The 17,564-nt window shown below is 33.1% G+C and overlaps 1 protein-coding gene across 2 annotated transcripts in view; it reads left to right on the top strand.

Moving 5' to 3' along the window:
- Window positions 1-17,564, top strand: part of GRID2 (glutamate ionotropic receptor delta type subunit 2) — a 1,538,331-nt gene that overhangs the window by 928,193 nt on the left and 592,574 nt on the right. For both annotated transcript variants that reach the window (XM_025385476.1, XM_025385475.1), the window contains one exon: window positions 9,919-9,972. In XM_025385476.1, the coding sequence (XP_025241261.1) occupies window positions 9,919-9,972 (54 nt within the window). The remainder of the gene's footprint in view (window positions 1-9,918; window positions 9,973-17,564) is intronic.

Below are 17,564 nucleotides of genomic sequence, written 5' to 3'. Positions count from 1 at the left end.
TTGCCATGTTGCTTTATTGGCACAGTATCTAAGAGTCATTGTCCAATTTCTCCTCTAGAAGCTTTTCTGTTTTCTTCCTGTGGTGACAATGGGAAATTTTGTTGTGATGAAAGAACAGTAACAGATAACTGTTTCTCTGGTTAAGTGTCAGGTGCAAATATTTCTCTGGTTAAACATCAGGAATATACATGTGTATGTGAGTGTATGCATGTGTGTATATGAAATTTTTAATCAGTTAACCAGTGTAGCAAATTGCTCACATTCTGAAAAGAATATGGAAACTAAGTCTTACTAAGGAAAAGCACATTTTCTTATACCACTTTAAAGCAAATAGTCATGGAACCACCTTTATTTTTCAAAGTTTTCTATGGTTTAGTCTCTTTCTCTATCAGTTATACAATGGATGCACATAAGTTAACACAGTGGAGTATAAGTAAACAAAAGTCTAGTGTATCCAAAAAATGTCCTGCAACATTCAGTTTAACTGTAATTATTCTAATTTTGAAAACTGCATAACAGGTTCTGCAACTTAGAACCAGAGGGCTATGAGAAAATTTTGTAGAACATCTCTTTACTAATTATGAACTCTGGCATCCACTCCTGTTTCACTTTATGATTTGGGTGAGTTACTTTAACTTTTTGTTCCTCAATTTCTTCATATTTAAAATGCACATAGTTCTAGTGCTTGCATGATAAGGATGTTGTGAGAATTGAATGAGTTATCTATATGTATGTGTGTGTGTATATATATAAAAACACATAGTGTCATACATAGTAAGCACTCAATATTAGCTTATACTATTATTATTGACATACTGTAAATAGTGTTCAATAAGCATTTACTGGATAGAATAAATACTGTCAAGCACGACCATTTATGAGTACTGTCAAAAGTACTGCAGTAACTTGAATGATTTTTGAACACATGTAATGTTCCAGATGCTTTAAATACATTTAGCCATTTAGTACTCACTATTCCTCCATGAAGAAAATGTCATTCAGCTCATCAGGAACCTGAGACTCAGGGTATGTAACATACTTTGTTACAGTTAAGGAGGTCCAGCATTTGAGTTCTAGCCCATTTATTCAACTTTTATTTTATTTTTCTAGTTTCAGATAGTCTCCAAGTCCTGAAGTATTTGGGTTTGCCAACTTTGAATTTAATATTTCTATACTTAATTACTATGCAAAAAGTTAACATCTTCTCACTTGAGAAAATGCAAATTGATTCATTTTCTGATTTAATTTTTTAATTAAAATTTTTTCTAATGACTTCCTTTTTATATCAGCTTATCAAATAATTTAGTCCTATGTGAGGTAGGGATATCCATAGATGTGTAAGGATGAGTTAGGGCTATAGGGTTCTCTTATTTCCACAAGAACATTTAGGAAAAGAAATCTGACCTGTTCCTAGCAACCCATTTTATTAAAACCCTACTATGTGTCACTCACTGTAAAGGGATAGACCAGTGACCAAAATGAAGTCCTTACTGCCATGAAACTTATTCTACAGCACAGAAAGAGATGGTAAATAAGTGACTGTGTGTGTATGTTTATTTGTCTCGGGTGGGGTAAATGCTCTAAAGAACAGGGCAAAAGTAACAGAGACACATGAGGGGGCAAGAATAGATGATCATAGAAGTCATGCCTGATGAAGTGACATGCAGAGACCTAAATGAAACGAAGGAGGGGGCTATGTGTGTGTCTCTAATGGAAGAGCAATCCAGGGGACAACATAAAGACAAAGGCTGAACTATAGTAGAGGACCAACAGGGAAGTCATTACAGCTGAACCAGAGGGACTAAGGGGTTATATAAAATATGGAAAACATGGCCCTCACAGCCACTTACATAGCTAACTACGATTTCATTAAGGCTGGGATAGAGGTTGGCTCAGAGTGTCAGGCAAGCACAAAGGTTGGGATAATACTGCTTGGGATTAGGGAGGTAGGAGTGGGAAGGATTTAACATTTTGTTCACAATTTGAGTTATGAGAAACACTTTGTCAAAGAGAGAAACTGAGAAGAGATCAAAAGGAACAAAGCAAAGCATGAAAATCCACAGCTGTGAAGAACTCATATATTGCATTTAGATGTGATCAATAGACTTTAAGAACTTTATTTTTTCTTTATTGGCTTCAAGATAGCAAGAAAGCCTTAGTTCATAAATCCTAGCAATTAAGTGCCAATTTGCCCCCACATCATTTTAAGCGTTGATCGAAATCCAACTAAGAACTCATATTCATTTGTTTGCCTGTCATACTTAAGAATTAATTTACTCTGCCAAGGGTCATTTAGCTATTAAAAATAATAGCTACAAGAAAATAAATATTTTAGTGTAATGTTCTGATGGTGCCAAAAGTTAACATATTAGCATATGGTAAAATAGGCAAGGGATGAGGGGTCCTTCAGCAAACACTGCTTTTCCTAATGTTTTGGCATAATGCACCTTAAATCACTACAACAAACATCCAAAAGAACCCAATGCCAGCAGAAACAAAGAATTAAAGACAGTAACACAGTGGTTTCTGATACTGGCAATAATTTTTAAATCTTTATTCCCATGAGGTAAAGTACTGAATCAAGAATTTACTTTTAATCACTGTTCAATCTTTGTTCAATACTATAGAACACAGGAAGGTTGGTCTATGCCACATGATGAATGCAGTCTATTTCTTGCATTACATATTAAGAAGCAGAGCAGGTAGCACAATGTTGGCTAAGTCTCAGCGGTGGCATATTTTCATCTCCCACGGGGTGTGGGAAGACCCCACTGCACAGCAGTAACAATAAATCCAGCATATCCGTTTATGAAATAACTTTGGCAGTAATGGCAAGAGGATTTGGATGAAAGTGTATTTGTGGTCTTCCAGCTGGAAGATCAGAGCAGAGATTCTAAAGCAAAAAAGCAGAGTGGAATGGCAGATAGTGGCTGCTTGGATAAGAACAGAAGACAGTTGAGGATCCATGCTGAGCGCAAGGGGAAATGCAAACAAGACAGTCCTTTCAGAATATCCCCATGCTGCCCAATGTTGGCATGAGGGATTACTAATGCCATCTGCTGGATATTCTTGGGATTTAAAAATGGAATCTAAACAAATAATACTCCAGTTTCCCTATGTCTTGGCTTCAGTTCTTAAAAGAGAAAAACAGCAACAATAACCAGCTAAAGAAAACAAGTGATGAAAACAAAACTCAGGTCATGTACATGTTTATTATACCTTGAGAACGTTGGAACTTTGTATGGCCACTGTATTTCAGACATAGTATTTATAATAATTGAATTTTTTTGGTTGGTGTGTGTTTGTTTAGTTTTAGCAGAACTCTGTAGTGGTGTACTTTGGCCATATGTAACACTCAGGCAACTGGATATAGTTTGTACTGTAAATCCACAAAGCCCATGCTAAAAATATATTATACACTATAAAATTTATATACTACATACTCTCTTTTGTTGGAGAGAACATTGTGGTTTTATTTTGTTTTTAAATCGGGATAAAAATAATTAAAAGGAAAGAAGAACATTTGGTCAAAAACATTACATATCCATTTGTGTCTTATATAAAATATAGTAAGTCATCTATTGTTTTTGTTTTGTGGAAATATTTTCCTCTATCATGCTCTCTGTAGGATTATTGTGAGATTGCAATTTAAAATGACAAAATTCCTTCTGGTATTTCAATAAGATTTTGGAACCTTTAAAAATGTGTGGCTAAATTAACATTGATTATAGTCTATATTTTCGAAACCGTACTAATCCCATGAGACTTGCAGTGGGAAAAAAAATGATTTCTGTGGTCAAATCTATTTGGAATATTCTATAATCCAAATATCTTCTCCTAGAGATCAATAAGGCACATGAACTGAGATGTGAGGAGTTGATATTTACTGACAGTTTACCACATATCATTATCTCATTTAATGTTCATTCTGATTCTATTATGTGGGCACTATCATTATTCAAAAGGAAACAGGTTTATAGGGTTTATAATTTGTTCAACGTCACACTAAGAAAATAAAGGTACTGGATCTGACTTCAGAGACTGCACTCACAAGTACAAAGCTATATGTCCCATAATATCAATCAGTGAAATAATATATATTGATATAATTTTATGTTAATTATATTTCTATATTCATGTTAACCTGTTTAAAGCTTTGAGCAATAATATGGTAATATCATCTGTTTAACTTTGCTTAACCCAACATTTCTAAATCTAGTTAGTTACAGGAAACTCATTAATTTTAGTGGAACTAGCGTCCTACAGAATTCAGTTCCAAAAGTGCTGATATAATTAAGCTATAGTATTGCAATAGATGAGAAGCCAGGAAGGGAGTGGCTCTTTAGTGTTTCTCTGGCCACTTGTTCCAGCATATCTGCTGGTGTTCTCTGCCTATGCATGTCCCATGCTGGTCTCCACCTGACGATTTGGAAGGGCTAGAAATAGGGAAGCAAACACCTGATATCTTTGCTGCTGCAGGTGCACAGAGCACTGGAACTCTCTGCATAAATGTGTAATATTTAGGACATCCTGCAAAAGGAACAAGCTTAATTTAGTTAGGCCACAAGGTTGGGTGATAAACAGCATGTTGCTGTTATTGTTTAGTCAATTAAATCATCCCCTGTACTTGTAAGAACTGTTCCACATTTATTACCAGTGAGAAACAAGCTCGGGTAGTGTTGTTGATTTCCTTGTGTTGGATTGCGTTATACTTAGCACATCTAAAGATTTGAGAATGAATGGTGGAAGACACAGTGATAAATTGTCGAGCTTTTCTAAAGATTCAGAAGTTCTAAAGTTCCTGCCAGTGACAGATGGTCTGTCCTTACTCATTGCTTGTCTTCCTGACAGGACTTGATTTTTTTTTTCTTTTTTGCTCCATTCACTTACAGTAAGTTCAATTTCTTGGGAGGTGGGATAGTTTCATTTGTTATAATTACATTACTGTATTTCGAAGTGGCATCAACTCTCTATGAACATGTCATGCTCTTTTTAGATTATTAATGTGCACATGTGTAATGACAAAAGGGAATTATAGGATAAGAGGAAGAGAGGAAATGCACTACCAAGGGAAATCCATACCTCAATCTTTCTGTTATTTTGATAACCAAGCATACTATTAAATAGAGTCCTCACTGGATAGTGTTTTTTTAAATAAATATTATTTTAGTACCTCCAATATTTTATAATAATCGAAAACTTTTTGAAAATTTTGTTTAAACTGCACAACTAGTGTTTATGAGCTATTTTAAGAAATATTCTTAAAATATTTCTAAGAATTCACACAGTGAGCCCAAACAACTATAACAATGATGTGCTTAGATATTAAATAGTTTCCAAATGAAAAACGGAAAATTGCAATCAAATTTCTTAATTCCCTTCATCGATTTCAAATAGGTTCACTGCTAAAATAGGAGATTAGAAGATATGCTATTTAGATAAGGAAGGTGGGAAAGGAAAACAATTCCCTGTGGAAGTAAATATAAAGGCTTTAAAAATTCTAGCTTGTCTTCAAATAACTTCAAAAATCCAGAAGTAATTTAGCCCTCAAGTTAATAATGCCACCAGTGTGATATAGCATTATATAGCTGCAAGTGTTACCAGGTGGAAAGAGATCGACATTATTTAAAAATATAAAAACAATCAGGTTAATTGATTTGGGATTTACAATAGTTGTCTTCTGTTATCTACACAAAGAGCTCAGAAATTCTTTTTATGTAATTTTTTTTCATAAGAGTGCTCACTCCATATTATCTCAATTTGATAATACATGAGAAGTGTAAGCAACATTATTGCTCCTTTTTCTCCTTTATGTCCTTTAATTCTACTTCTACTGTGAGTTTAACCTCTTTGAAGTGATATGCATATAAGGGCATATATGTTTCACTGAATATATATATCATACTATAAATTTATATGTGTGTGTGTGTATGTGATGTATGTGTATAATATACTACTCCTTTAAATGAGAGAATTCAAAGCTTACTGGATTTCCAAGGTCTAGGTGATTGAACTCCATTTTATCTTTTTATTCCCCTTACTAAATGCTCCTACCATTACTGATATCAGTTACCTTTTTATTCAGTGGCTTTTTAGCATTGCTTTATTTTGGTAACATTCAATTAGAAAATCTCAGAGAACTCATGCCAGCCCACTGGTTATGCATGAAGATGTTAACCTAGACCTAGGGAAATTATAATCCTTGTTTAGTGAACATTTTCTCAGATAGTAAATGGAAGAATTAACTGTGTAGAACATTACAAAAAAGTTTCAAGCTTCTTTAACACATGGGGTCACAATAATAATACATGGATTTTAGTTGTGTATCTATTGCATATACAATATACAATACAATATACATATACAATAGATACACAATATATCAATTTTTAATTGATATATAATTAAAAAGACAAGGCATATCTGTCTTTTTATTCTTAAGGACCATTCTAGTATAATTGGATTTTCTTCTCCAGATAAAAATGTGTTGGAAAAAGGTTCTAAATATTCAATATTTTTGAAAAGGCCAACAAATACTGCATAATTTTGAAATCATGCCTTTATAAAATCACAGAAGTAAAAGTTACTCTAATGAGTATGTTTATTAAAATTTATTAAGATTACAAAAAGGTGCATAGATGAAGTTAATAAAAATGCTTTTCTTTAAAGATAAGATGAGCTGGCCGGGCGCGGTGGCTCAAGCCTGTAATCCCAGCACTTTGGGAGGCCGAGATGGGCGGATCACGAGGTCAGGAGATCGAGACCATCCTGGCTAACACGGTGAAACCCCGTCTCTACTAAGAAATACAAAAACTAGCCGGGCGAGGTGGCGGGCGCCTGTAGTCCCAGCTACTCGGGAGGCTGAGGCAGGAGAATGGCGTAAACCCGGGAGGCGGAGCTTGCAGTGAGCTGAGATCCGGCCACTGCACTCCAGCCTGGGCGACAACGCGAGACTCCGTCTCAAAAAAAAAAAAAAAAAGATAAGATGAGCTAAATTACTCTAACAAGTAGACCCAAAATGTATTGTTCCACTACTAAAGGTTTGTTTCATGTCAGCTCAGTACCGCAGCATAGAGTAGAAAAGGGGAGTCTGCTCAGTGCACTGGAGCTATTGTGGCTTCCAGGGTCCTCTACGCATGACGTCACAATCCTAGTAAGCTGGAATGGACAGAGAGCAGACACAAGCACATAGAAGGTTTTATGAGTCAGGTTTGAAAGTGGCATACATCACTCTGCTCACATTTGATTGGCTTAGAACTCAGTCACATGACCTTGTAATTCTACCCTGCAGTGGAGGATGGGAAATGTAGCCTACCTGAGTGTCCCAGCAGAAGGAGAGAATGGATTTTCATGATCATCTCACAGTTTCTACCACATGAACCCTTGACTTTGCTTAAAAATAGAGATGACTTTAAATGATTATGCTATTAATATAGTCTAGTTTTTCTGATAAACTTTGTATCCACTCACTTGTTTGTAGGGCAGAGTATTTTTTAAATTCATTTAGTAACCTAAATTGGAGACTAAGTTTGAGGACTAATGATTTTAGAATAGTTGGTTAAATAGAACTGGTAGGAGACCTGGGAACTTGAGAACCCAAAAGAGATTCAAATAGACTCTTTCTTGAAAATGCACATTAAGACATATAGGACTCATACTGAAGGTTCACAGATACTTAATGCCCACCTATGGTGAAGAGCACTCAATTTAGAACACGAAGATAGATTATTTATTTATTTATCTGTAGTAATGTGCTAATAATTGTTTGCTTGTAACAAATTTATACTGCTAAAATATCTTATATGTTAATACGAATAAAACCAAAGACGAGAAGGAGAGACTATCTCCTTGCTGACCCTAAGCAACAGAGGATAGTACAATGAGTAGAATCATGGCTTTAGACAACACATTTGTCTTTCTTCTTCACAGAAATACAAGATTTGTGCCTCAATATTATTTCATGCTTTTGCCTAAAATACTTTAAGATGAAGAGCCATGGGTAAATTTTATAGTCTAGATAGTTACTGATAAGTTATTATCATAACTCTTACCTTCTACTTAGTCCATAAATGCTGTTGCACAAAATAACTTCTCATTTAGTAATTTCTACAGGTAATGCAGAGTGCTCATGGTTTAAATTTTGCTTTATCTGATTACATAGTGAAGGTTATTATTTAGCTTAAAATGAGGATAACTTAAGCTAAATAGAATCACTCTACTACTGTTACTTCAGAAGTATTTTAAATCTATACTGCCTATCTGTTGGTATTCTCTTCTTTTTCTCTGAGTTCTATTTACATATTTTAGTAGTGATTTGCCCCCTTCTATAACGTATTTCTCTTTATTTTACCCAGAAACCCACTTTTCTTATATCTTAGTTTCTAGTTTGAAGTCTTTTAAATCTAATGTAGCCCTACATATTTTCTATTACTTTTTATTGCTAATAAATTATTCATTATTTGTCTCTAAGATTTAAAGTAAAACAATCAGAAAATTTGAAAATTTGAAATAAGGATTACCATTACTAGTATAAAGTTTTAGCGAAAACTGAAAACTACCATAAGTTATATTTAAATATTAAGTTTCACCTATAAGTGAAATACATATATTTCAAAAATGATAATAATAAAGCTTAAAAGTAGATAACATATCCTCAATTCTCTGATCATGTACTATCTATATACCTCAATAAAGTCACAGGGAACAACATGATGTATAATGGAACAGTATGAAATTTGTACCAAATGTTAAAAAAGCAAGATTTTGCAACTAATTATGTACTTTGAAAAAACATTGAGTCACATACCAAATATATTTCCAATTTTATTTTTTGTGATGCAATGCATCTCTTAGCAGGTATTTCTCAGTAGGACAAAGAATAGCCACCAAAATGCAATTCACATTTTATAACAACTCCTTGATAGCTATTTGAAGGCATCTTCATTTGAAACCCAATCCTTGAGTGTTATTGCTAAAAACAACAGAATTATCTCCTGCAAAATAATCTCACTTATTATATGCCCATGCCATGCGTAAATCAGAAGAACACATCTTAGAATATGTATGATAAGATTTAGCAGAGTGGAAACTTTGATATAGAAACTGCCCCTACTACACACATACACACATACACACACACACACACACACACATACACACACACATCTGAGGCTTAACTTTTTTGGCCTAAGCCAAGAATCATTTAGAATAAATGTATCTGAAGTTGGTCAAACAAGAGTGCTACCCATATATTTTTGTTCTTTCTGTTAAATATATTTTATTTATTTTCATTTTATTAGCAATCTAAAAGCTACTAAAATTTCCTACCCATGCTTTAATGCTAATATGTTGTCTATCACTTTTGGTATTTAACTTGGAGATAATTTAAGAATTAGATCACCTTAGAATACACATGACAAAAATTTGCAGGAAAATATAGAGCAGTTTACTTAGTCAAAACAGTAGAAAGCATATACACAGAGAAGTAGCAGAAGATAAGAATATTAAATTAGAGCCAGATTGTAGAAGCTATGTACTTTGATATTTATTAGGTAGATGATAAAAAGCCATCAAAGTTTATTTTGAGTAGCGAATGTGATTTGAAATTTTATCTCCACTCTCAGTTAACTCACAAAGCAGTACATTTTATTTATGTATTTTTTTCTGTTGAAACCCATGGTTTTCTAGGTTTTGATGAATTATATTTTCAAATTCAATTAGCAAGTATACAGTGCATCTATGTTTCAAACACAAATGCTTCTACAGTGTTTTGCTAATGATTTTTCCATCTTCAATTAAGTAACAAAGACCTTTCTAACATACGATTCCTTTTTTTTGTCATTTGCAAAGTATATTCATTAGTTTGGTTTGTTTTGCATGATTAATTTTGACTGATAGCTGATTTGTTTTCTGTTCTAGGTTGTGGAGACTAATTTGGTTGCTTTTGACTGTCACTGGATCATTATAAATGAGGTAAAGCTAAACCTTATTGTTAACTCTGTGTCCTTTTTTCACGTATATAATTGTAGCATTTCCAATCCTTGAATTGGCCTTGAATTGTTAAGAGGAAACAACACATGAAGTAAACATTCAACTTACTGAGTGAATGCTGTTTAACAAAAATAGAATGAAGTTTTTAAAAATGATAAGGGGCTTTATATTAATAAAATAAATGGAGAAAGTCTTTCTCACTGAGTATCTTTTCGCTCTTTCTGTTGGCTCACACTGCCTGCTCAAGGAGATCATCTTTATAAAAAGTACAGTTCTACTTTGTAAGCAAAGTAAACTCCTCCCAGGGAGTGCTTGTGTTCCATTTATATTTTAATGTTGTTTCTAGAACTGTTAAGTCCACCCTCTTTACATGAGTATTAAAAAGTTCAGCATATGAATATGAATAAACAGAGAACAGATTTTTCCCTTTTCATAAGGAAGTACAACTGTTTTCAAATCTTTAGACTTGTCAAATTCTTGTGAAAGTCTTTTGATTTTTGCAAAGATAATACATAAGATTAAAAATATATTACAACGTAAAAGCCCTGTGAAATAAGTTGTTCCATTAGCACCTGCCAGTCAGAAATAGAAGGAACACTGAGCAGATCAGTTATGGACAAGTAATGTGATCACATGGATTTTTCCTCAACAAGATGTAGTACTTGGTCATACCTATTACTTATGAATAAAAATAATGTATTATTTGTTCATTATACTAAATACACAATTCTAGACTAATAAGATTTGTTTTATGGACAAAATAGTATTTTTGGATAAGAATCCTGGTTTTCTAGTCAACAAGACAGGTTGATCCTGGCTATGAAACTCGGTAGCTGTCTTAACATGGATATCAGCTTCTTGTGCCTCAGTTTATTCATTTGGACAAGTATAATAACAATTACCTTGCAAGTTCATAATAAAAGTTAAATGAGGTATTATCAGGTGCTCTTAACATAGTGCTTGACAAATGACACTCAAGAATGGTACTGCAATAATGATCATATCACATTAAAATTCAGAGATCATTCTCTTATATATTATTTTGTGGAATACTAAACCATATTCTCTGAAGTACTGAAGGAATGAAGTCCATAGAGAATAAATTATTTTTCTCTTTTTCCACAGAAAAGTGAAAATAATTCCCAGTTTCAAGTTGTTTCTCTGACACTACACTTCATTGATTGAATGATCAATTTTTTTTTTATTTCAGAGTAAAGACACCGAAACCACCTTACAAGTCTGATTTTGGTCTGCCAAACTTTAGGTTTCTATGAATTTTAGCTGTATTTCTCATGCCAAAATAAGCTAGGTTTTTCTGAGATTTCCTCAGGCAATACATATATGGAGATCTGCTTTTCAATAAAGTTCTGATACCTTCTAAATTTCTAGTATGTCTTAATTTTCATGTGGAATAATAACTAAACATTGCGATAGAGAGAAAGACAAAGCAAAAGGAATTTAACAAACCTTCGTAACTTTTCAAATTAAGTATTTTCATTTCAGTTTTTCTCCAAGGAAACTAAGTTTCAAAGAAATTAAACAATTCAGCAAATATTACACAACTATTAGTGATGATAATGGGATTTAAAGCTTAATCTTTTTCAGTGTAAAGCTTTGGTTGATTTTGTTTTGTTTGTCTTGTTTTTAGCTTTTAAGTTCAGGGGTACATGAGCAAGTTTGTATGTAGGTAAACTCGTGTCGTGGGGGTTTATTGTACAGATTATTTTGTCACCCAGGCATTAAGCCTAGTGCTCATTAGTTATTTTTCTTGATCCTTTTCTTCTTCCTACTCTCTGCCCTTCAGTAGACCCCCAGATGTGTTGTTACCCTCTTTGTGTCCATGTGTTTTCATCACTTAGCTCCCACTTATAAGTGAGAACATGAGGTATTTGGTTTTCTGTTTCTGCATTAGTTTGCTGAGGAAAATGGCTTCCACCTCCATTCATATTTCTGCAAAGGGCCTATCATTCTTTTTTTGTGATTGCACAGTATTCCACAATGTATGTGTTACACATTTTCTTTATCCAGCCTACTATTGATGGGTATTTATGTTGATTCCATGTCATTACTATTGTGAATAGTGATGTAATGAACATAGGCATGCATGTGTCTTTATGATAGAACAATTTATATTCATTTGGGTATATTTATATTGGGTATATTCACCCAGTAATGGGATTGCTGGGTGAAATGGTAGTTCTGCTTTTAGGTCTCTGAGGAAATCACCAGACTGTTTTCCACAATGGTTGAACTAATTTACACTCCCACCACAATGTATAAACATTCCTTTTTCTTCACAACCATGCCAGCATCTGTTATTTTTTGACATTTTAGCAATAGCCATTATGATTGGTGTGAGATAATATCTCATAGCGGTTTTGATTTGGATTTCTCTAATGATCAGTGATGTTGAGCTTTCTTTCATATGATTATTGATCACATGGTGTATTATTTTGAAAAGTGTTGATGTCCTTTTTTCCACTTTTAAGTGGAGTTGTTTGGTTTTGCTTTAAATTTTTTAAGTTCTTATAGAACTTGAGAATAATAGACCTTTGTCAGATGCATAGGTTGCAAAAATTTTTTCCCCTTCTGTAGGTTGTTCACTCTCATGATAGTTTCTTTTGCTGTGCATAAGCTTTTCAGTTTAATTTGATTCCGTTTTTCAATTTTGCTTTTATTGCAATTGGTTTTGTCATCTTTGTCATGAAATCTTTGCCCATTCCTATGTATTGTCTAGGTTGTCTTCCAGGGTTTTTATAGTTATGGGTTTTACATTTAATGTTTTAATCCATCTTGTGTTATTTGTTGTATATGGCATAAGAAAGTGGTCTAGTTTTAATCTTCTGCATATGGCTTGCCAGTTATCCCAGCACCACTTATTATTAAAGGAAAGTGTCCTTTCCCCATTGCTTATTGTTGTCAGCTTTGTCAAAGATAAGATAGTTGCAGGTATGCAGCCTTATATCTGGGCAATCTCTTCTGCTGCATTCATCTGTGTGTCTGTTTTTGTACCAGTATCATGCTGTTTTGGTTAGTGCAGCACTGTAGTATAGTTTGAAGTCGGGTAGCATGATGTCTCTAGCTTTGTTCTTTTCCCTTAGGATTTCGTTTTTTCATACATGCTTTTTGATACATTTTCACTTAGAATTTTGTTTTTGACTATGAAAACAACATCGTCACCCACTGTTTAAGGCTCAGTTTGTACTTTGGAAGAAATGGTCTCTTCATATGATATAGGTGTACCCTGAATAGATTAACATGTATTTAATTGGTAATAAATAAATATTTTTGATAATTATCTTGATGGTTTATATTTTTGAAATTCCTCAGTTATAATCTTATGGGAGCTATTTATGTCACTAGCTTTTTTTGGTTTTAATTTTTTTCTAGATTACTTTTTTGAAATAAAGATTCTTCTAATTTTTTGTTTTTATTTCACATTCTACTTTGGACAGGGGATAGACAACACAGATTTCCTGATGCAAAACCAGCTGAAGTCATTTTACCTATTCATGTCAGTCAACCTGATTAGAAAAATAAAGTGACTTCTTACCTCCTTAGATAAATTGATTAATTTAGATGAATTAATGCTTATAATCACTAAATTGAAATGGCCATTCTCCTCTGATGGTTGATAAGATTGCAAAAGGACCCCCTTAATTAATTAATTTTTTTATATGCAATTTAGCTTCTACAAGTATACCTGAACTTAAAAGTATAAACTGAAGTAGAACTTCTGAGAACAACATGGTCATTAACCCACTGTTTAAGACTCCATTTGTACTTTGGAAGAAATGGCATCTTCATATTATATAGGTGTAGCCTGAATAGACTAGCAAGTATTTCATTGATAATAAATAGTATGGAAAGAACAATAAAAATTTGTTTTATTGTATTTTTCATAAGTGTTATGATTCATGTTTTTAAATTTATTAAATTTTATTTCATAAAATATTAGAAATGAAATATTGTCATTAAGTAGATGCTCCATAATTTGGGCCACTATTTTGCAAAATAAAATATCCATATAAATAAAACAATCTAACTGGTAAATAACTCCATAACTGTTAGAAGTCTAGGAGATGATTAAGGAGACCTCAATTATTTTCTTATCCTTCAAACTTAGGTTTTCTACTGTGAACTGTCTAATAAAACCTCACCATCACAATCACTGAAACCTTTATCTCTTTCTTACCCACAGTCCTACTTTCTTGTCCTCCAGCAGAGGTACAATTTCTTTTGGGCAAGTCACACTGCCTAGCCTCTTAAAAATACAATGTCCACAACCCATACCATTTACATTACACTGGTTAGTACTTTTATCTGAACAAGGTTAAAACTCAGAGAATGTGCAAATGTTTTCTGTATTTTAACCCATAAAAAAAATTATTGGCTGGTATATCCAAAATCAACACTCTCACTTTCAAGTTATTCCATTCACCCACCTTATTGTTCTTATTCATCCACTGTATTCTGAAATATGCCTCAGAAAATGACTTTTACAGTTTTCTTGCACACTTTTCATTTACATGCTTGTTTATAGGAATTTATAATGGATGAATTATAATGTTCCCTAGTTTCTATAAATGAAAAAAAAAACATGGATTTCTCAAAATTGCTAGGAAGCTAATAAACTTTAAATATAATAATAAAAAACCCTCAAAATATGCAAATGCCCATTTTGGCTGAACATGGAGAACATGAATCTGTCTAGTTTTGTTTGTGTAGCTATTATTTTGTTGCTAATTTTAAAATGGGTTGCAGACATTGATTTAATCTTATTGCATCAATAGTTTTTAAAAGAGTGAATATAAATCAAAGTTGGCATTGTGCATCATGAGAGAAATTGATGTAGAAACTTGAAAACAATATATTTTTTTCATTTGCATTAAGTGTGCTATAATAATGAGAGGCTGTGCTAGCTCATATGGTGTAATCAATCATATGTTAGTGCTTGGTAATAGTATTTATCTTCTTTGCACAATCAGTGGATCCAGCTCAGAGCAGCCTCTCCATGCAAGTATTGTCATCCCTCAGGGCCCTAAAGCAGATGGCCTAACACTTTATTTAAGTTTTACAAAAGTTAGAAATTCAGATAGGAAGATGTGCACTGTTCAGATCTGCAAGAAGCACAATGCTTCATGTACCCTTCTATTGCCTGATAATATAGAATATGACCTTTGTTGTCTTGATGTGATTTTACTGGCTTTTTACTTAATTTGAATAGTTTAAGACATTATTCTCTGTTAATCTGAGTACTCCTGAGTACTACATTTAAGGAGAAAGTTGTTGGTTTGAGTTTTTTTGTTTTGTTTTGTTTTTGTTTTTGTTTTTTGACAGAGTTTCACTCTTGTCACCCAGGCTGGAATGCAATGGCACGATCTTGGCTCACTGCCAGCTCTTCTGCCCGGGTTCAAATGATTCTCCTGCCTCAGTCTCCCGAGTAGCTGGGATTACGGGCATGTGCCACCAGGCCCGGCTAATTTTTGTATTTTTAGTAGAAATGCGGTTTCACCATATTGGTCAGGCTGGTCTCGAACTCCTGACCTCGGGTGATCTGCCCGCCTCAGCCTACCAAAGTGTTAGGATTACAGGTGTGAGCCACCGTGCCCAGCCGGTTTGGGGGGGTTTTGTTGCTGTTTTGAGATTTAAAAAGCCTATATGTGTAATGGATGTTTTTCATTTTTTCTAGTTTAATGATGAATTGAACTGCTCACTTTTAAGCTTTCAAGTAGAAAGTTGCCATTCTGCTACTCTTCCTGTTGGTACATAGCCTACAGTTGGATTTGTTCCATTTTCTAACATTTGCATAATTGATTCATATTAATGTTAAATTTTACAGAAGCATCAAAGGGTCATCTTTGCTAAAATATGAAAAATATAAACAAATAAGAAACAAACACCACATAGTAGAGGGCTTAATCTTAATAGTAAAATCTGCTTCATTTAGAATTGTTTAACATTTTAAAGCATTCTGGTGTCTAGAATTAAAATTTCAAGTATCAGTCTTTAGAAGATAATAAAATCTTACCATTCATTCATTCATTAAATTTTGCATTTATCAACATTTATTGATACCTAGTATGAGCCAGAATATTTGTTAGATGCTAAGAGATATAAGAATGGGAAAAAGGAAACTATTCCTCTGAAATAGTTATTTTTAATCTGAATTGGCATCTGATCTAATGGATTCTGAGAGTCTTTTCTTCCCCATAATCTTATTCATTTAAACCTAAAGCTGATATACTACAAGGATTCAGGAATGATTCAATTCTCCTAAGAGATTTCTTCTGGGAAATGGCTCTTTCTAGATGGGGTTGTATCCCCAGAAGGTATTTTAGCTTTCCTTTTTCCTTCCTTGGAGCTTTCACAGTTCAGGATTCAACTTACATTAAATTATTAAAGCAAAGTGAATAAGAATATTTTGCCAGACATATTGACTTTGATTCTTAATAATTTTCAAATATCTAGGTAAATTACTTTTGGGAAAAAAGGCTTGCTTAGCCTAAATAAGTAAAATAGAAAAAGCTAAGTCACTAAAAAATATTTAATCATTTTTATTGCAATGTGAATTCTACTTTTATGAATATACTCAATAAAATAAAGAATATAAGAAGGAAAATAATTTTATAATTTGGGTTCTTTAAATTACTTACAGCTCAGGAATACTCTATATCTTTTAAAAGATTAAGATACTTAGTGGTTCTGTGGGCTTGGGAGAGTGAGTACTTTATTGGTAAACTAGTTCTTCACATGATTATTTTTAAAAATCTGACAGTTTAAACATTTTTTAAAAATTCAGAGCATTAGAATAATATAGATCCTAGTAGACTGCATAACATTTTAATATACGAGTTTATTTCTGGAATTTTTTTCCATTTAAATGGATCTCTTTATAGATTAAATGATCACTTGTCTTTCAGTGTTTATATAACATTGCATCTGCCACTCTTGAAATGCCCCTTTTGAAATGCACATGTAAAGTTCCGTAAATATAAAATAGCTGCCGAATCAAGTTTTCATATCACTGTTAAACTGTTTTTGAGATCACATGTCAAGACTAAAATTGCAAGTGAATTTTTTGAGACAGATTGTCTGTTAGTTTCATTCAGAATGACAGATTCTTTCTTCCCAGAAAATTACTTTCTCTTCCCTTCCCCATATAATAATAGGCAAAATACATTCAATTCAAATAGATATTTCTTCAGATATATTTTAGTTGTTTAGGTACCTGAGAACTTCATCTTTGGAAACCTATGAAAGGTAACCATCCCTTTTCCCTTTTTGTGGGTTTGAAAAATGTCCTCTTAAAGACTTTGGCTCATGATAGATGACTACATCATTCCTTCCAGAATCATCAGGAAATTAAATGCTCAAATAATGTATCTTTACAGTTTTAAATTCTACCATTCATAAATATTAATCTAAATAATTCCTGTAAGGAAATATGGACTTGTATAACTTCTTCAGAGACTGTTTCTTTTGATGACATTGATAAATTCATCCCATGAATAGAATATTATGAATGAAGAGCTTCAAGTCTTCCTGAATCTTTGTTTATAAACTGAGAATAA

The sequence above is a fragment of the Theropithecus gelada genome, chromosome 5 (genome assembly GCF_003255815.1).
Source record: "Theropithecus gelada isolate Dixy chromosome 5, Tgel_1.0, whole genome shotgun sequence".
Classification (NCBI taxonomy): Eukaryota; Metazoa; Chordata; class Mammalia; order Primates; family Cercopithecidae; genus Theropithecus; species Theropithecus gelada.
The sequence above is the reverse complement of the archived record's forward strand: the minus strand, read 5'-3'. Positions and strand labels throughout refer to the sequence as shown.